At 38.9% G+C, this 21,883-nt stretch overlaps 1 protein-coding gene across 7 annotated transcripts in view; it reads left to right on the top strand.

Annotated features, from left to right (window-relative positions):
• NCOA1 (nuclear receptor coactivator 1) overlaps positions 1-18,211 on the top strand; it is a 176,626-nt gene extending 158,415 nt beyond the window's left edge. For 4 of the 7 annotated variants that reach the window (XM_073215773.1, XM_073215777.1, XM_073215771.1 and 1 more), the window contains 4 exons: positions 2,843-3,017; positions 9,533-9,716; positions 11,930-12,019; positions 15,841-18,211. In XM_073215773.1, the coding sequence (XP_073071874.1) occupies positions 2,843-3,017; positions 9,533-9,716; positions 11,930-12,019; positions 15,841-16,011 (620 nt within the window). In that variant the 3' untranslated portion in view covers positions 16,012-18,211. Of the gene's footprint in view, positions 1-2,842; positions 3,018-9,532; positions 9,717-11,929; positions 12,020-15,698; positions 15,756-15,840 lie in introns of all 7 variants that reach the window. The other 3 variants (XM_073215779.1, XM_073215780.1, XM_073215778.1) reach the window with 3 other exon arrangements.
• Positions 18,212-21,883: the final 3,672 nt, after the last annotated feature.

Below are 21,883 nucleotides of genomic sequence, written 5' to 3'. Positions count from 1 at the left end.
GTAGCAGATGGAAGAAAACATGGGAAGATTGATTATTTCTTTGACGTATCTTCTTGTAGAGTAACTTAAGCATGTATAGGTTTTAAACTACTAATTAAATTGCGCACACACATTAACATAATAGGAATACAGTCACATAACCAAAGCAGACCTATAATTACCAGCCATCTCCAGTGAAAACAAGAAAACCAGTTAGGCATCCTAGGCATTTGTGAAAATTTATCTATGATATGATGGATATTGTCCAACTGAACTTGCACAGTCTGAGAGAAATCAGACAAATTAAAACAACCCATTCCTGGAAACTGTTCACATCCCATATGTTCTTTTAACAGTAGATAGTCTGTAGTTGTAAGCGACAACTTGCACTTCTCCTAATTCTTGGTTGAGTTCCGACAGTATAGATCCAGTCAAATTTGTTGTTTTACTGTATGCACAGGCCAGCTTAGATATCTCCTTCTTCATTCCCATGGCAAGTCCAGGAACCGGTGGGATGAATGCAGCTACAACTGTAGCAGCGCCTGGATCTTTGTTGAGGTTTTTTGATGATCATCTTCTGGTACAAGTCTTCCAGAGAGTGCTGATGTTGGAAGTTCTTCTTCATATCGTATCTTAGTTCATTTTCTGGGTAGCCCAATTAGGCTTTGATCCTCTTTATAACTTTCTTTACCTCAAAAATATTTAATTGTGAAATGTGTTTTGTCAGAAAAAAAGAAAAAATACAAAGTGCTGGCATAACAGAAAACTTTAAAAGAAATCCATTTTACTCTTTTAAATTATTAGGACTTCCACTTTTGGCCAAAATGGAGTAACAAGGATCAGATTTATTCTCCCCTCTGAAACAAACAAAATATCAAAGTACATAAAACAGCGGTTCTCAAAATTGTCTAGACTGTGCTGCCTAGAGGAGGAATCCCTACAGATGCCAGTGGTTTCTGTGAGTTGAGGCCGTAGAGCTGGGAGTCTCAGAAAGCCAGTACAAAGCCAGAGTTGTCAGGGCATAGTTCCAGAGAGGAGAGAACCACACAGAGGAAGAACTGCAGGGTGCGCAGAGGGTCCCAGTCAGGTCTCAAGCTGAGAACTGATCGGGGGGTGGGGGGGTGGGGGGGTGTGCGCGCACATGTGCATGCAAGTAGAATCCACAGAAGGATTTTTGCCTGGGTAGCAGGGCAAAATAATCCCTAGACTAATAAACTTTGCTATTGTTTCTTTAGGCACAAGACTCAAAAGAATTAAACTGTTTCCAGGTAACCTAACTATGACCCATGGTAAAAAATATTTAAAAGACTAAAAATCCAGCACCTAATGAGGTAAAATTCACAAGGTCTGGAATCTGATCTTTTTAAATTACGAGGCTTGCAAAGATGCAGGAAAATAAAACTAATAATGAGTAGTAAAATCAGTCATCAAAACTAATCTAGAAATTACACAGATACAGAATTAGACAGGAATGTTTAGACAGTTATGAATTATACATTCATTATTTATGTTCAGGAAGCTAAAGGAAAGCTTGAACATGTTAAGTAAAGATATGGAAGATAAAAATAAAACCAAAAGCAAACTTCTGGAGATAAAAACTACAGAATCTGAGATGAAAAATATACTGAATGGGATAAGAAGCAGAATACACAAGAAAAATACAGTGAACTTAAAGATTTAACAATAGTAAAAAAAAAAAAAAAAAGATTCAACTATGTAAAATGAAATGAGAGAAAAAAGACTGAAAAGGTAGTAAATTCACTCCAAATTGATTTTATAATTCAATGCAATCTCTGACAAAATATCAACATGCTTTTTGGAGAAATTGACAAGCTTCTCCTAAAATTTATATGGAAATGCAAAGGACCTAGGGTAGCCGAGACAATTTTGGAGAAGAACAAAGTTGGATCACTACCAGTTTCAGAAAAAAACATAAAAGTTACAGTAATCAAGATAATGTAATATTAGTACAAGTATCAACATACATATCACTGCAGCAACAAAAAACAAACTTTTATGGTCAATTGATTTTCAGCACAGGTAAATCAACAACTAATAAGCACTATCCTGAATAAAAGGAAACAAACTGATGATAAACGCTACAGAATGGCTGATCCTCGGAGACATTATAATAGGTGAAGGACACCAGACACAAAAGACCTCATACGTTTACATTTATGTGAAATTTCCAAAAAGGCAAATCTGTAGAGAGAATGCAGATCCACTGGTTGCCTGAGGCTGCAGGTGGCAGCGCAGAACGACTGAAACACAGGAATTTAGGGGTGATGGAAATGTCTAAATTGGATTATGGTGATGGTTACACAACTCTGTACATTCACTAAAAAAAATCACTGAATCATGCAGGTCAACAAGTGAATTTGAGGCTATGTAGGTTACATCTTCAATAAAGATCTTTTAAAAAACAGGGAAGGGTAGAGCCCACAAGACAACTGACTAGGTGTGGCCAGCAAAAACCCTTTCATTTTTATTATACAATGGGTTTTTCTTACCTTTCTTCCTTTCCAACTTATTTTTGTTACACAGATAATCTGTCATGTGTGTTCATATGTGTTTTTTACACTTGAAAATCCGTATAAGAAGAGAAGAGGAAAAAAATCATACGCAATCTTCATACCCAAATCAACATCTTAGTAAATGGAAAGCATTCTTTCAAATTGATTTTATATTTATTTATCTGTCTCTACTGAAATTTCCTGCCTTCCTTTTAAGAGACTGAATTTTCCCTGTTCTACTGAGGCCATTTCTTACTATATTAAGACAGATCCTTATGGAGTTTTTTTTATTTTGTGGGGTTAATAAATTTATAGTGTATTCACATTAATTGATTTGTGTCAATTTGCAGGAATGGTTCCCCAAGGTGAGGCCAACTTTGCTCCATCTCTAAGCCCTGGGAGCTCCATGGTGCCGATGCCAATCCCTCCTCCTCAGAGTTCTTTGCTCCAGCAGACTCCACCTGCTTCTGGGTACCAGTCACCAGACATGAAGGCCTGGCAGCAAGGAACAATGGGAAACAACAAGTAAGGGGGCGGTTGTTGTATAAGCATCCCTGATACCCTGCAGCACAGAAGAACAGCTGGACTGTCAATCTAAATTATTGGTTACTGCTATTTGCAAATTCAAGGAACTGAATTTTATGTTACAGCAAAGAAAAATAATTACTTTAAATCCTTTAAGTTCCAAATCACTTTAAAGGCAAATTTGTGTGTTCATAGTACCAAAATGTGGTTGAGTGGGACCCACCTTTTTATCCCACTGCCAGCATATCTGAAGAAAATGATCAACTCCTATGAGTAGTAGAGCTTCCTTAATGTAGCAATGGGTAATTTTTAAAGAGTCTCTCCTTAAAAAAACACATAAAAATCTTAACTATCTAAAACAAGAATGGCAAAATGTTAGAATTCAGTAGAGCTGAATAGTGGGCGCACAGGCTTCACTCTTCTCAGTATGTTTGAAAGATTTCATAGCAAGAACAAAGATTTTTTAATCTTTTTAGGTCATTCTGCCTTACCCAGCTCTTTGAATCTGTTTATTTTCAGTGGCTTCGTCTTGCCCATTGTGCTTAGAATCATCTCACTAAAGTCATATTTCCCCTAAATCCTTGCTGCTGAACTTGTCACACATCACTGGAGTTTTATAAGGGTTTTAATTTGGTTGTGTCTTGGTTCTAATGACAGGGAAGCTGTTTGATCTGACAACATAATAAGTAAGGCAGTTGAAGTTGAAAACTTAAGACCATACTCTCTTAAAGTTCATTGAAAGGTGAGAGAGGAAATCTTACTGTTAAGAGAACTGTGTAGCTCTCAGTGAGGACTGTGTGAAAATTAGGTAGAAATGGAACTATCTCTATAACATGCAAGAAGAATTTATTTAGCCTCCTGATGGGTTCTAATCCTAGCTTCCTAAACTCACGTTAGATTCCTTGGTCCATTAGTATAATTGCTTCTTTACAGGCACTCTCAGCTCCCTTGCCCAGCTCCCCCTCTGTTGCATTTGTGCCCAGCAAAATATAATCCAGCTAAACTCTTATCCATACTTACACTTAAGCATTTAAATGTGACATGAAAAAATGTCCTGCTGACATGTCCTCTCCCCCTTACAGTAAAATTCCTTAAAAGATGCTGTCACTTCATCACCTTCCATTCCTTACTGTAGCAGTCAGACTTTCATCCCTGCCACTCCACCATAAATATTCTTGTCTGCATTGCAAATGTCCTGTACAGTGCCAAACACGATCACTGGGAGATTTGACATATCTGAGCGTTTATTCTTCCTTGAAGCTCTTTCTTCATTTGGTTTCTGGAGCAACTTTGTCTCTTGAGAAAGGTGACTCTCCTATCAGTCTCCTCTGCTGGATCTTCCTCATCTGTCTGGCCTCCATTTGAGGGCCTCAGAGCTGATTCTGGGGCATCTTCGCCATATCTACATGACCCCTTGGTCATAGCATCCAGTCTTATTACCATAAGTGCCTATTTCTGTGCTTGTGGCTCCCAAATTTAAATCTCCAGCCCAGACTTCTCCCCTGAACTGTATATGTACACAACTGCCTTCTCAACATCCCTGCTTAAAAATTTAATAGACCTCTCAAACTGAACATGACAAAAACTAGATTGAACTCTCCCTAAACCTGCTCCTCTCCTGCTTGTCCCCATCTCAGTAAATGACAGCTTCATTCTTCCAGTTATTCAGAGTAAAACCTTTTCTCTTTCTCTCACATCTGCCATCAAGCATCCTATAGCAAATCATGTCTTGGCAGCTCTCACTTCTTACTTGTCCTGCTTTCGTGCCAGCTGCCGTCATCTTTTCCCTAGACCTCTGCAGTAGCCTCCTGCCTCTCTGATTCCACCCGTGCTCTACTACAATTTAATCTCTGTGTGGTAGCCAGAGTGATGCTTTTAAAATGTGAGGCGTGTGTCAGTCCTTTACTCAAAGCTCTCCAACTTACTCAAAATACAATATTGGGCCTCTGAAGTTCTACGTAGTCATGTTCCTGGATATGTCTCTGACCTCAGCTGCTGTTCTAATCATGCACTCTGCCACACTGGCTTCTGTTTATTCTTCTGTGCCTCAGATGTGCCAAGTACATTGCAAACTCAGGGCCTTTGCATTTTAAATCCCTCTGCTGGCATGTTCTTTTCTCAGTAGCCACATGGTTTGCTCTCTCACACTTCAAGTCTCTCCTTACGTGTCACCTTATTAGATGTAGATATTAAATGTCACTCTATTAAACTTCCCTGAATATCATTTGTAAATCACCACCATTTCCCACCCCCCTGGATCCTCCTTTCCCTTCTTTATTTCCCTTCATAGTGCCTAACACCTGACATATTGTGTTAGTCTGTTTATGGTTTGGCTCTTCCTACTAGAATATAAGCATCATAAGAGCAAGGACTCTGTTTTTGTTTGCTTCTCTATGTCCATCCTTTAGAACAGGTCAGCACATAATGTACGTCTGTTGAACAAATAAGTACCAAGATTCCCTCTCTCTACCCGAGTCACTTCTTGGACTCAGATTAAAATGTGGACTTAAGCTTTTGTTGTACTTGTACTTTAGCAGTTACTGTGAACTTTGGCTTTCCCAGATCATTAGAGAAAGAAAATAATTATTGCAGACTCTTCAAACATCCACACTTGCTTATTTGCTTCATAGGTAGAAGCTCGTTAGTCAACACAGGCAGCATATATTTTGTAACTACTCACTGTTTTTGTTGCCTGCAGTGTCAGATAGCACAAGGAACAGGAAAACAGCCCCTCTTGTCAAGTTACCAAGCTGTCTAATTGGTGACAGGAATAAGTCAGAGAGAAGTAAAACGTGAAACAAGGAATCACTAAATAGAATGATGCAATGGAGTTCAGAGACAGTGTAATATAATTCTGTTTCTCTGGTAATAGAAATAAAGGGTTAAACCAAACCACCTTGTCAGTGGAACTGGGCAGTGTTTCTCAGTAACTAATTAGTCAGAGGGAGGCTTCTAGTGCTTATTAGCATTTTAAAGGATAAAGAGGCCTGTTATTTAACCCTTTGTTTTATGGAGTTATTTGACCAGGAACTCCTCCCTGCTTGTCAATCAATGCCTGTAGTACCTATGGAAGTGACTTAAGGCTGAAGTCATCATCTTTCCCTTTCTCCCCCGTGATATAGGGGGCCACCAAATACCCAGTAAGGAATTTAGCTTTGCAAACTCCAAATGCTGCCTAAGAAAACTGTGATAACTGCCCTGAGGCTGAGCAGGAAAGCACAGTAAGGGAGGGGTCCTTTGCATATCAGGCCTACAGTGCTGGTGAGCCCTCCAGTCCACTCCAGGGCCTGGGACAGTGGGTAGTGCTGCAGAAAGGCCTCGTCTTCTTCCCATTATGGAAAAAACTAAAACGGAGCTATTGGCAGGAGCAGTTCAAAAGAACTTAGCCAATATACAGACCCAAGTGCAAATTTGAAAAAAAAACTAAATCCTATACCTTTTTTCCCTAAGTATGACATCATTTCCATCCTTGGAGTTTCTACATGCATTAATTTCCATATCCCTGCACCTCCACAGTGGTGATTTATGTATCAGTTGACAAATGAGCAATTGTCTAAGGTAGAAATGCTCTCATTAGAAAATGGGCAGTAAACTAATAGGTTTTTTCTCACCTTTACTTGTACGGACACTGACTCACAAGCATACACACTGTACAGACATTAATGGTCCACAGATGCATTACCACTTCCTAGGCATATAATTTTCTTTGAGCACTTATGTTTTATAATTACTTGGGGGAAATTTTGCTACTTTTCTTCAGACATGATGAATAGGCTGTTTCTCAGACTGTTAATTTCAGTATGATGGCATTAATCTACCAGAAACTATAAATGTCAGTACATCCTGCTTACCTCCCCAGGAGCTAGCGAAGTATCAAATAAACCATTGATGAAGTAAACAATTTTTAAAAATCAAGTTCTCCAGAATCAACATTAAAATAGGTAGAATGTTACCAGCAGTTTATTGTTTTACAATTGATAAATAATCATAAAACATTTGATGTTTTGTAGAACTTAACAAAAGACACAATCTATACCATTTGCCTTTAGATGTGTCTATCTGTATCACTTAGAATTTTTGGAGTTCAAATATAAATTTAAAATGGTATTTACTTAGGATGTATTCTCTACTATTCTGCCTACTAATAGAAACTGGTTTAACATTTGAAATCTTTGGTATAACACAGTCCAGAACTTGGCCAGGAAGACAGATGTCAGTAAAACAAAGCCTTCTTAAAAACATAATTACCCTTGGGTTTTGCTCCCAGAAAGGACATGAGGCCATCTTGAGGCCCAAGAAAACCTTTGAGGTTTTTTAAAACATTAAATTTGCCATACCTGGTTATATTCATTTGGTTTCTTCTTAGTATATAGCATATGGAGAGCTGCCAGAAGCTGAAACCTTAAGAAGTGACAGCAAGCTATCCCTGAATAAGGGCCCTCAAATGTTAATGTGCATAAGTAGTTAGAAATGCATCTTCCTATACCCACTCCTAGAAAAAAAGGGTTCACTAGGGCTGGAGTAAAGCCTGGGAGTCTCAGTTTTCAATGAGTCTCAGGGAATTCTCTTGCAGATGGTCTCTGGACTATACTTCAAAAAACATTAGTATAGATATAGTAAAATATATAAATAAAAAGCATTCTGAACCTCATCAGTTGACAGCACTGAGTAATAACCCATGTTCATAACTAATTCGTGCATCAGATATTTACTGAGTACTTGAAGACAAGGAATAAGTGGAACAGGAGACCATCATTCCCCTCAAGTGTTAAGTCTAAGAGGATATACAAGCAATTGCAATATAAGAGTGCTCTCTTCGAGCCTGCATTCCTTGATTAATTCATTCAACAAACATTTAATAAGAGTATATATATATATATACACATTAAAAATTGTGTAATAAATGTTAGAATGATTTCTGTGGTTAAATGGATAAAGTTCAGTTATCTAGAAGATTTACGTATATGGAAAACTTCCTTTCTTAATTATTCAGATAATTGGAACTTAACTCTGATACTAGGCCAGATAATTCTAACTTAAAATGAGCTCTTTTTGAGCTCATGCACCTCAAAAAACAAAAAGCAAATAATCCAATTAAAAAATGGGCAGAGTATCTAAACAGACACTTCTCCAAAGAAGAAATTCAAATGGCCAACAGGCACATGAAAAGATGCTCTACATCACTAATCATCACAGAAATGCAAATTAAAACCACAATGAGATAGCACCTCACACCAGTAAGGGTCGCCACCATCCAAAAGACAAACAACAACAAATGTTGGCGAGGTTGTGGAGAAAGGGGAACCCTCCTACACTGCTGGTGGGAATGTAAATTAGTTCAACCATTGTGGAAAGCAGTATGGAGGCTCCTCAAAAAACTCAAAATAGAAATACCATTTGACCCAGGAATTCCACTCCTAGGAATTTGCCCTAAGAATGCAGGAGCCCAGTTTCAAAAAGACATGTGCACCCCTATGTTTATCACAGCACTATTTACAGTAGCCAAGAAATGGAAGCAACCTAAGTGTCCATCAGTAGATGAATGGATAAAGAAGATGTGGTACATATACACAATGGAATATTATTCAGCCATAAGAAAAAAGCAAATCCTGCCGTTTGCAACAACATGGATGGAGCTAGAGGGGATTATGCTCAGTGAAATAAGCCAGGTGGAGAAAGACAAGTATCAAATGATTTCACTCATCTGTGGAGTATAAGAACAAAGCAAAAACTGAAGAAACAAAACAGCAGCAGAATCACAGAACCCAAGAATGAATTAACAGTTATGAAAGGGAAAGGAACTGGAGAGGATGGGTGGGAAGGGAGGGATAAGGTGGGGAAAAGGGGCATTATGATTAGCACACATAATGTGGGGGGCGGGCACAGGGAAGGCAGTACAACACAGAAAAGACAAGTAGTGATTCTACAGCATCTTACTGTGCTAATGGACAGTGACTGTAATGGGGTATGTGGTGGGGACTTGATAATGGGAGGAGTCTAGTAACCATAATGTTGCTCATGTAATTGTACATTAATGATACCAAAATAAAAATAAAATATAAAAAAAGAGCTCTTTTTAAGGGCACAAAAATTCTCAATCATAATATAAGTTGGTCACAGGGAAAGTAGTGCAGCATGGAAAATACAGCCAGTGATTCTGTAACATCTTCCTATGTTGACATGTAGTGACCACACTAGTGGGGGTGAGGATTTAATAATATGGTAACTGTTGAACCACCGTGTTGTATACTTGAAACCAGTATAAGATTGAATATTAATGATATTTCAGTTAATAAAAGAGCTCTTTTTACTTATTAAATCCCTTGGGCAGAGTTCAAAATGCATCTGAATTATACTCAATCCTTATATATTATAATAAGATACAGTCTTACTTATAACTTAAGAATGTAAAATATTTTCTTTGAAATTTATCTAACAAAAAAGAAACAGTCCAATCACATTATCCCCATGTTCATGATCAGTGGATGTAATTGGGATTGTTTTTGAGTTAACAGTGTATTCAGTCAAGCTGTCCAGAACCAGCCCACACCTGCACAGCCAGGAGTGTACAACAATATGAGCATCACCGTGTCCATGGCAGGTGGAAACACAAATGTTCAGAACATGAACCCAATGATGGGCCAGATGCAGATGAACTCTTTGCAGATGCCAGGAATGAACACTGTGTGCCCTGAGCAGGTAAGGAGCACAACTGGAACACTTGCTACACACTCCACACACAGCCATGCCACAGTTTATTATTCCAAGGAAAATCGATATGTTCACAGTTATTCATCAAAAATAACCACACCATACAGTGATGTATGTCAGTTCTTTCTCAATAAAACTGGTGGGCTGGTGGGCTGATGGTGGAGGACCACGCTTCTTTCTTCTTTCCCACTATCTTGAGACAATTATAATCCCTTAAGAGAAACAATGAAAATTTTGACAAAATTTATAAGGTCTTAGTCTCGTGAGATTTTAGGGTTTTAGATTTAATATAAAATGATTCATATAATACATTGGCTTGGACCTTTAACCCCTTTATATTCTGAACACTTTCCTACATTTCTCCCTTTCAGTTCAACATTTATTCAGTACTTACTGTGTGCAAAGATAGGTCTGTAGGAGATAATATTAACAAATTGGGGAGATACAACATAAATAAAGGATCAGTCAAATAGTAGGACAGAGCAACTATGTAAGAGTTGGACCCCCATAGGACCATACATATTTATGTTTCAGATTAGGGGTATATACAATTAACTACTGAGGGCTTAAAGGAAAAGGGGCCTGCTTAGAAAAGTCTTCATGGAAAATCTAAAGAAAGAGCATAGAAAACAACATTCAAGACTGGTTATCACAATATGACTTAAGCAGGAATAGAGGTTAAGAAGAATCTAATGAATGTTAAAGGAATATTTATATTTAGAGCTGAGTTTATTTGCTAAGCTTTTCAGGAGTGTTGCAGGCCATCGGAATGTTTATTGTTTATCTTGGAACCTCCTGAAGATTTTTAAGGAGTGAATGACTAAATTCAAACTGACATTGAAGACCATTGGAGTAACTCACTGTAGTTACTATTCTCATTATTAGTGACCACAAAGTAGACTATGGTGACTAGACTATAGTGACCATGTAGCCATGATTTACAGAAAGTCTTAAAAACATGTAAACACTGATTACCTTTTCTATAGAATTCTTTTTTGATATGAATTTTTTAAAAAATCCCTCCATAGTTATTATATAGTAAACCCAAAGGAGATTAGGAAAAACCAACAATTTGGTGATCCATATCTTACAGCAAAATAAAAGACCTAAATAGAATTGTTTCCTGTCCTTGTTGTTACCTTGTTATTCAGTTAATAGAATTATGCAGTATGTCCAGTAGATTAAAACAAAATAATTTTAAAAATGAAGTAGGTAAAAGAATATTACATTTAAAATGTATTTTGTACGAAGTTGGATCTTGCTTTTTTATGCAATTCAGCCATCTCTGCCTTTTAACTAAAGTGGCTAGCCCATTTTTATTTAATGTGATTATTGATATAGTTGGATTTAAATCTGTCAGGGTTTTTTTGTTTTTTCTTTGTCCCACCTCTTGCCTTTCTTGTTGGATTTAATTGAAGCTTTAATCCATTTTATCTCCTTATTTGGGATTGGTTTCAGTTGATTGACTTTGCATTATGTGTGCTAATTTTATGCTACTTTGTATGCCTGGCTGGTAGTTTTTTTATTGGATGCCAGATATGTGAATTTTACCTTGTTGATTTTCCTATAAATATTCTTGAGCTTTGTCCTGGGAATGGTTAGGTTACTTGGGAGCAGTTTTACACTGCAGCCTATAAATTCTTCCTAGGCAGTAGTCTGGGGTAGGCACAGAACTTACCTCAAGTGTTTCCCAACTCTGGGATGACTCTCCACTGCCCTTGTCCAGTCCCTGGAGTGCCTTTGTTTCATGTGTTTTGTCCAAGTTTAATTTGATTCAGGCAGAGGATAAATCTGGTTCCTGTTACTGAATCTTGACCTGAAGTAGAAGTCTTTTGCTAATTAGCTTTTGTGTGTGTGAATAAACTTTTTATTGAGGTATCATATGTAGGGATATATGAAAAAATATACAACTAGATGAATTTTCAAAAACTGAGCACACTTTTATAGCTATTATGCAGATCAGTCAAGAAACAGAACATTACCTGCAGCACACCAGAGGTTCCCCTATGCTCCCTTACACATCACTCTCCACCCCTTCAAAGGGAACTGCTATCCTGACTTCTAACAACCCAGTGAATTGCTGTTTTATTTCTGCTGTCCTCCTATTACTCTTCTGTCAGTGAGATTGTTTTTCATTAAAGAATTTGGTCTTCATCTTAAACAACTAGCTTGTAATTTGGTCTTGTATTTATTTTTAATAGATAAATGATCCAGCACTGAGACACACAGGCCTCTACTGCAACCAGCTCTCATCCACTGACCTTCTCAAAACAGAAGCAGATGGAACCCAGGTCAGTAAGAAAATTCTAAGCCCAGAGCTATCAAATGTATTCTAGGTACACAGAATACTTTGTGTAGCATCGTGGTTAAAAGCCTGACCTTGGGAGTCGGACCTGGATATGAGTTGTGGCTCTACTCTTCTTAGCTGTATCATCCTGGGCTTGTAGGGAATTTCCCTGAGGTACTGTCTCACCAACAGAACTAGCAAGACATCTGCTTATGGATTGTTGAAATTGTTAAATGAAATGAACTTCCAGAAGCTTTAATCCACTGTTTAGATGGGATAAAAGGATCATAAATGGTGGCTGCTAATTGTTATTTTTGAAATAAACAGTGTTAAAACTCAGATATAATCAAAATAACTCAAAAGATCTCAGTAAATTCAGATAAAATAAAGTGCTTTCTGTATACTCTGCCTTCTTTTAGAAGTTTGTTTACAGATAATACAACTAGGTGGCCATTTTCCTATAGTAACCCAAATTTAGAAGCTTTGGAGGTTTTAATTCACTTCAGTAAGTTTGGTTTAGTCTTTAATCCCCTTAATACAGGAATTATGCTAAGGTGGAGATGCAAAGAAATGAGACATGTTTGCCCTTTAGGTGAACTGTGGGGAGATGTGAGGAAAGGAAGTTTCATTTGTGAAGTGCTTAGGATTTGCCAGGCACTATGCCAGGCACTATTTGCTTTGTCTCATGTAAGCCTCACTATAACCCTATGAAGGAGGCAGTATTCCTTTTTTCACAGATGAAGAAACAAAACTCAAGGAGATTTAACTACATGCATAATTCACAAAGCTAGAAAGTGGCAGAGCTGATGTTCAAACCTTGGTCTTTCTAATAGCAAAGTCTGTGTTCTTTCTACCACTTAGGGCTTGTTGAAAGATAAAACATATAGACATATGCACATAAATTGTCATATAATTAAAGAAGGCAAACTCAAATTTATGTTACAAGTAACAAGAGCCATAACATTAAAAGAAATAGAAAATTGCTGAGGCAGAAGAGCATTTACACTTTACATTTAGGAGATGGGACTGAACTGGGCCTTGAAGAACAGCAAGGCAAAGTGGAGGAGAAAGTTATCATGGCTGTTGGAGTCCAGGCAAGGGGGTGAACTTGAAAGTCTAGGGGATTGGAAGTAGAGAGTACAGAGACAGGGAAACAGTAGTATCCTACCGTAGTCCTGGGAAACCAAATCCACTGAAGGGAAAGGGTTTGTAATAAGAATTCATAGGCATTAAAATTGGTAAAGTAGTTTGGGGCAAATACCCAGCAACCTTCAATGTTAAACTAAGGATTTGGATTCAGTCCTGCAGACAAAGTATTATCCCTGAAGCGAAACAGTGATGAAAGTGCCAGGTTAGGTTTCATCTTGGGGCAGTAGAGGGGAAAGGGGGAACCCTGGGCAGCCAGCTCCACAGGAGAAAGACCAGTTAGGAGGCTGTGTTGATAGCCAGAGCATCAGGAGACAGGATCTGAGCCTCTGGGGGAGAAGAGCGGTTTTGTAATGGGGGATATGAAGTCTTCACTCACTGCATTCTCTGAAGTCTCACACCTATGCTGACATATACCAGGCAGCTTGACAAATTAGTTGAAACAACCCAAGTTTAAGGTTCCAGAGACCTGGGACAGTATTTGAATTGAAGTCAGAACTCTGCTGGAAATCTCAAAAAGTTGGAACTCATCTCTCACACCATCTCCTCACCTGGAAAATCCAAGCTTCACTTGCATCTTCCTTGGCCTGTCTGTGAGGGTTTAGCAATACCCAGAGTCCTTTGAGGTCTGGTCTAAGGAAGCCTGTTTTTAAGTAATAGTTCAAAATGGTTGAAATGTGTACTTTTTGGGGTTTGGTTTCATCTTTTTTATTTTTTAAATTTCCAAATAGAGTAACTTAAAAAAAGCATTCTTCTTAAAGAAGCAGAATTTTCTCTCTAGTTTGTTTGATCATGCCTTTATCAAGAATGTTTTTAAGTGTTTGGAGACAGAAACACCTTATGCTCTGCCCCAGTATTTCTTATGATCAGCCATATAAACATGAAATTTTGTGTTATTTAATTTTAAAAACCTCAGTGCCTAAAAGCACTGTAGTTTGTGCTCATGTTAAGTTTCAGTGGCAGAATCTTCTTTGTCTTGTAGTCGACCATGAACTCTGTTGGCTCCAGTGTTTCTCAGTTTGCCAAACAGAAGCAGAGGAGTGAATTAGATAAGATGTTTAGACAACTGTTCAGAAAAGGAGAAGGAAAAGAACAAGGAAAGGAGGCCTCGGGGAGGATTGGGGGCCAGCGGTCTGTAGAGAGCAGGGATGGGGAGGAAGCAAGACGAGAGAGAAGAGAGAGCACAGAGATGAGAGAAGCAGGCAGAGGTCCAATCGGGGGATCGTTGACAAGGGGACAGAGGAAGGCCAGGAGTAGCACTCTGGAAGGAGAAGATTAGGAATGAAAAGTTGGGGAGAACAACGGTGAGAGGGAGGGCATGGAGGTAGCGAGAGAATGGATTCAGAGAATTGGTGTATGTTAGATTTAAGAGAAAGAGCCCAAAGGAGAAGGGAAAAAAAATCGGAGCATCTGTGGGCAAGAAGCAAAATTTGGGAAACGGGGAGAAAAGAAGAATGAGAGAAATGCTGATTTAACTAGAGGTTTAATCCATCAGGCACTGAGAACGTTCAGCTCAGGGTGTGGGCCTTCTCTGAGAGGGTGGGGTGGACGCATAGGTGGGTCGAGAGGAGGCAGCGCTGGCGCCAGACTTAGCAGTGCGATGGTTAGGACACTTGACATTTGGCCAGTGAAGGTTGATGGAAAACAACTTTTATTCAATCAAGATAGAGTTTTCAGAAAAGCTGAGTGTGATTGGTATGAATTAGTGATGAATAAGCAAAAAAAATGGAACAGTTATCTAAAATACTTCACGATCCTGTTAAACATGAGACAAAAGTTTGCCAAATGCTTGAGATGCTGTTAGATGTAGAGAACATCTCCGTTCTTGGTCTGGAACATTCACTAGTGGGCCATTGGCCTTAATCACTTCTACAGATGACTTTGTAATAAGGCTGGTAGGTAGAAACTAACTTCTGGCTTTGTTTTCCCAGTAGAAAAATGCTAGAACTATGCAACTTTAGACATTTTTAAGGAATATGTGTACTATTACTGAAGATAGTTAAAGGGAAAATTCACACTGTTCGCAGCTGTAAGTTTACTGTTATTTTTAGCTCATGTGTTTAAATGGATTGTCTATCAGGAAAAAGAAGATAAACATAAAATTGTTCCAATATTTTGCTGTAATCCTCAAGGCAATATGTAAAGGAGCTATATGTAACAGTGTATTTAGATACTACACAAATCTTCTGGACATTAATGTCCTATTACTGAGTTGTGGTGGATTTTATTTTGCTAATACTGGGTTAAAGCCCTTAATTTTCTATCATAAAATTTTTTTTATCTTGCTAAAGTGATCCATAGAATGCTTTTATAGCCAGTTTTACAAATAATGTATATAGATTTTTAAACCCACCACTGGATACCCAGACTCTGAAACTGGGCTTTTCCCAATCTTGGCAACACTAGCAATGATGCTCACTTTCAGTATTGATGGCAACCCCATAGGAGGCTTGACCATTCCAATTTTGATTTTATTTTTAAAGTGTGAACTTTCCAGAACCCTGAGCAAAATGAGTGCAGCGATTTTCTTTTTGTAGGACAAGAAGACAGAAGAGTTCTTCTCTGTGGTGACTACAGACTAGAGGAATGCTCTAGTGAGTTTCCACTTCAAGTAGTACCCACTCATAAGCCGGGGGGGCAGACCCTTCTGTCTAAACACATCTTTTATTTGTGTTCCAGCAGGTGCAACAGGTTCAGGTGTTTGCTGACGTCCAGTGTACAGTGAATCTGGTAGGCGGGGACCCTTACCTGAACCAGCCTGGTCCACTGGGAACTCAAAAACCCACGGCAGGACCACAGACCCCCCAGGCCCAGCAGAAGAGCCTCCTTCAGCAGCTACTGACTGAATAACCACTTTTAAAGGAATGTGAAATTTAAATAATAGACATACAGAGATATACAAATATATTATATATTTTTCTGAGATTTTTGATATCTCAATCTGCAGCCATTCTTCAGGTCGTAGCATTTGGAGCAAAAAAAAAAAGGAGTTCACTTTTGTTGGGAGATTGAGAGATGTTTTTGTTTCTTTGTAAAGGCCTTGGATATTGAAAAAATAACAAGGTAGAACAGTTGGACAATCTATTTCTTGAGCCAAATTTAATTATTCTTATTTTTGTAATCAGTCATTGGCTTCTTAACTGGATGAAGGCTTCTGGAAGAGAACCAAAAGGACAAGTTCCAAGGGGAGATGAAGCTCCACCTCTGCTGGCTTGGTCCCGACCCTGCCAAGGGAGAAGGGCCCTTGGGGCTCTGCCTGTGCCCGTCCACCAAAGGCTGTCACATGTCTCTAAATCAACAGCCCTCCCCTTCCCAACCCCAGGCCGCTTGTGTGTACAATCAGCTTCTTCTAGCAACTCTGTGTCTGTTGGCTTCAAGAGAATATTTTGCCTCCTCATATGTACCCCTTCTCCTTTTTTTAAAGATGGATTTAAACCAAGATGCCTCCAGGAATGAGGACAAAATGAGTATATTCACAGAGGAATCCAAAAAATACAATTTGGGGGAAAATGCAATAATTTTTGATGAGAGGGTAAAAGATAAGAAGCAAGTTATATCAATTACAGTAGATACAATTTTCTGACTAAATCTGGAAAAAAGGCAGCCTGTTCTTTCTGCTTTTATTGTATTAACAGCTGAGGTAGCTAAAGTTATTTAAAATAAAAATTATGATCCAGGTAGCTTATTTTTCCCTTTAAATCTCACTGTAAATATATTTGATTTCTTGTAGAAATTGATTTCCTTTTAATTTTATGGTTTTATTATCATACTCTTGAGTTTTCTAAATTTGTGTGTGAAATATAACATTGGTTGAATTGCAGTTATACTTGGCTAGTAATATTTCATTATCTTAACAACTGTGACTCCATGTAAGGATTTACTTTGAGTTTCAAATCAAAATGCCTCTGCCAGAAAGAGCTGTTGCGGATGAGCTCGAGCACACTGCCCTCCAGGGTCTCTGGGATCATCTGACTTGAGGGCAGTGCAAGGAGATATCACCCAAAGTGCACAGGCTACTTGTTCAGAGAAAAAGTAGTACACAAAGAAAATCTTCATTTTTTAAGATCAACTTTGGGAATTTGAATTTTCCTCAGTGCAAATATATATGTCTCTGTCCTGCTCTGAGGCTAATTGGTACCATATTTTCCCCTTGTGTCTTGTCACTCTGCCACGTCTCATCCCATCCTGACCTCTCAGGCAAGGACCCAGGAAACTGACCTTCTAGTTCTAGAAGTTCCACTGCAAGGCCATGAAAGCTTGGAATTGTGGAATAAGCAAAGGTAGATCCCCATTGCTCATCTTTACCTGCACCTCTGGGCCTGTGAATGATGACAGCATCTGACATTGTGCACCAGCTACCTCTGCTTCCATGGCAGAGAAGAGGCCGTAGAACTAACAGTGGAAGAGGAGTATGGACTCAGACATCAAGGAAGAAGCCATTTTCCCAGGTCCTCCTTTCTGCATCTCGCCACCCTTAGTTAAAAATAACTTCATTGAACAGCATCTATTCAGAAACTATACCGAATAAAGGCTGGTGGAAGGGCTCATGTGGGTAGCAACTATGAAACAGAAGTAGAACACTCAGTTACAAACATTATCTCTTTTAGTTTTTCAGAAAATGCATCCCCGATTTCATTCATTCCCAGCTTGAAAGCCCGGCCATACTACACTAGCCCCTACCAAACTGCTTCAGGAGGTCATTTCTGTTTTGTTTGTGGTATTTAAGCGTGCAGACTTCAGGAAGTTCACCTTTAACTTCAGCATTCCAGATGAAGTTTCCTGACTCAGTGCTTTTGCATAAGGAACTAGTAAAAAGAAAAAGTGGTAATGAAAATTGGAGATGCTAACATCCTCCCCAACCCCAACTGCACCTTAAAGTATGCATGTCACCTTCAAGGTTTTATAATTGCACTGTTTGTTTTATGTATGTACAGATTAAAATTATTGCTACATTTGAGGAAAATAAAATTGCTTGCTTCTCTGTAATTCCTGTCATTCCACAGGAAGCTCACTTTTCCAGCTACTGAATAGAATTTGTTTAACAACCTCATGGGTTGCCTCTTCATTTACAGGGAAGAAATGAAATCTACATCCTGCAGGAGTTGCCAAAGCCCCAAATGATTAATGAGTAATTGAAGGATTAAAAAAAGCCAGAGATCCTCAAAGTCACCCTAATATGAACCAGAAGTCACCCTAATATGAAGCAGCCCAGTGAAGTTTGAGAAAGTCAAAGTGAAATTGTGATAGTGGGCCTTAAGGAAACTCTGACTTTGACCATTTGTCTAATGATTAAGCATTCTGGTCTGCTGTTTCTTGACCCAGGAGATATGGTCCAGGCAGCACTTCCTAGCCACAGGATACCAAGTCTCCCTCGATCATTGGTTTTTATATATTAACATCTACTATTACTATATAGATAGTAAAGATGTTGAATCTTACTTGAGGAGGCTCCTTCAGTTTGTCAATGCATTTTATAAAAATTGGACCCTGTTTCTTGTTTGTATGTCTTTAAGGCAGCCTAAATCTACCCACACTGGGCTAGGTAAGGAGGTTAAGCAAATGTGATTCTAGAGGACAGGGGAGGGTCTTTATCCTACACACGTTACTGAGCATAAATACACATAGACTTGGGAGCTGTTGTCTGAAGTTATGCATGTGGGACAACAAAACCTTTTTCCTTCAAGTTGGGATAAGGTAAAAATAATATTTCTCTTACATGAGGCTGAGCGTTGATTTAAATTTATCCTGAATTAAGGTGGGAAGGCCTTTAGAAAAACAATAAAACAATTGAAAAGTGAGGTTGACAGAGAACCTCAGCTTCTTGATGGTTTTTTCTGAGAAAGGTTCCGTACCTAGAAACTGTCTCCTGGGCCCTGACAATCAAAGAAAAAGAAAGGACAGTTACCTGTTTTCAAAGGAAGTTGTGCTGATTTCTTTGTTGATATTAACTGCTTTTCCCAGAAGAGCAGCTCCACTTGAATAAAGTGAATAATTCAGAGCAAGCTTGACCCTTGGCTGTTCCTATACCTCTGAAAAAGCCTGATGGTTTGATTAAGTCCATAAATTCTTTTTATTGGAGAAAAGTACCAAAGGAAGCATTCCTCCATCCAGAATCTTTTCTGCCACTGCTAAATTAGTTTTCTTTCTATATTTTATTTTCATTGCCATGAGAGCTTTTAACAAGATTGAAGAAACACAAAGCTCTGGCTCAACACTAAATCTATCCAAGGCACTAAGGACATGGAAGGATCCAGACAGACATGAATCCTGCCCTCCTGGAGTTTATATTCACATGGGGGGATTTACCATCATTGTAATCACAACTGAATTAAGTGGTATAAAGTAGAGTGAGAAGTTATTTGTGAGTGAGACCTCGTCTGGAGAATCAAGGAAGGTTTCCTTGAGGAAGAAATGGCATTTGAGGTGAGATTTGCAGGGTAGTGAGAAAGTAGCTCAGCGAAGAGCAGGTTGGGAATTCTGAGGAACAGCATGTGTGAAGGCCTAGAGACAGGAAGGAACCCCTAGAGAGTTGGCTTTTTGAATTGCTAGTTGATGAGTTCTCATAAACATGTTATGGGAATCATGTCAGCTGATGGACTGGAAGGTAATGTAAGTCAGCCTTTGGCTCCAGGAGGGACGTGAACTAGATTTTGGGATCCTCACTTGGAAACTGTACCAGCCAGTAGCTAAGGTCTCTTCCATAACTAGCCCTAACCAGCCAGAAGTATGGGCTTTTATATCTGTTACACAATAATCTGTTGTAGCTGAAGACAATGTTAAAAACATGATGGAAAATAGATTTGTGCTCTAACAATTTCTAGACTACTTTTAGGTACATTATCTCATTTAATCCTCTGCAGTCCTTTGAGAAAGTTGTTAAAAAGAGAAAACAAACTGAAAGATTATGACACAAACACTTTATCAGTGGAATTGGAACTTGAAACCAAGTCTTCTAATTGCAAATTCTGGATTCACTCTCCTAGACTATATGATTTAGCCTGTAGACTCTAATCTCAGTGTGTGACCTTAGAAATAACTTCTAAAAACAGGATTTGAAAAGGGGTGAGAGCACCAGGACTGAGAAGAGATGACCTGGCTCCTTCTCTGGAGGCAGTCAGAGCCCACCTTGTGGAGGCCTAATGGGGTGAACTCAGGCATAAGGTCAGCAGGGTGTCTCGCTGCAGTTTTGGGAGAGGCATTCTGTCCTGGCATACAAATAGTAAATGAAGAAGGGGGTCCGTAAAACTGCGGTGTTATCCCCTTTAGCTTAAAGAATTTTGGAAAATGGGGGCTCCTTCTGGGGCAAGTATAAAGTGTCTGATGGAGGGGAGGCAGAGTCCTGCAGTCCTAGGATACGTGGTTCCTTGGATCAGATCATGGGAGCGTTCAGTTTTCTCTGGCTCTTGGTCCTTCTGAGGAGTATCTTTCTCCTGAGCTGGAGTTCCGCTCTGGTCTAACTGTGCTTCAGCAGCGTGTGTGACCTTCGGAACCAAGCAACGCCCACAGTATCCCTGACGAACCTGAGACACTGGCTTGGGAAAATAAGAATTAAAATGTTAACAGGAATAATTTCTATTCCATTAAGGTTTTCTCCCACTCCAACGCCCAGAGGTCCCAAGGTCCAGGATAAAAACACTTTAGACTAAGGTTTTTTTCTCTATTTTTGGTGAGCTTATAATACAGATGCTGTGATGAGCAGTGTGGAAAGTTCTGAGATACTCTTCCTAAAAATGGCTATTCTGTATCAGCTAAATACTTTTCATTTCTACTCTGTCAGGCAATATGCTAGGCTAATTCTCACTCTTGTGCTAATAATTTCTTAGTTTGTGTAGCACTTTCATATACAATATTGTCCTTTGATCTTCAAAATCCTATGAAGCAATTAGAGTAGGTCATAGCCCCCATTTTACAGATGGTGAAACTGATGCTCAGGTTTATGGTCAGGTGGCAGGAAGTGCTGGACCCAAGAGTCAATCCTTGGATTTTGTGATGGAACCTGCCAGTGTTTCCACTGTACAACTATTAAGAGAAAAAAGTACCATTAGCCAGTGACACACAAAGACTGAGGGAGTCCTGATGAGTTACAAGTTGCTCTCTGGAACTTAGGTTCCTTAAAAGCTTGTAGGGGTTTTCATTTTGAAAATACAACTGGGCACTAATTTTGAGGGTGTTAGTACAGATTCTTTTTCATTTTAAAATTTGTATGAGGGCAATAGTTCTCAAGCAAGTCCCTGTACTCTCAAAAATTTCCGCTTTTCCCATGAACTTACTACCACTTACATTTATATAGATCTTAAATCCACTCTTCTGGCAAAGATCTCTCTCCAGATGCAGTCCTAACTTCCAACTGGTGTACATTGCCACATGGAAAGATCCCACTCCCGACCCCACACCACTGAATAGCTGACTTCCCCACAAGTATGTTCTTGTGCCCTTATCTGAACTAATTACATCATCATTCTATCAGTGGCCATTTTCAACTTCCTCCTAGTTGTCTCACCAAATTGCAAAAAGGTATCCTTTGTAGTGCTTTATAGCGACCTTCCCCTTTCTAACCCTATTAATCAGATGGAATTCAGGACTTAATTTCTTTCTTTGGGTGATTACAGTAACCACCGCCATGCCTTTTACAGACACTCTTCACACAACCATCAGAGCACTTGTTCTGAACACAATCTTCAGAATCCATTAGTGACTACTGCTTGCCTGTAGTTGATCTGAA

This window comes from Manis javanica, chromosome 1 (genome assembly GCF_040802235.1).
Source record: "Manis javanica isolate MJ-LG chromosome 1, MJ_LKY, whole genome shotgun sequence".
NCBI classification, from domain to species: Eukaryota; Metazoa; Chordata; class Mammalia; order Pholidota; family Manidae; genus Manis; species Manis javanica.
This window is presented reverse-complemented; position numbering and strand designations above follow the sequence as displayed.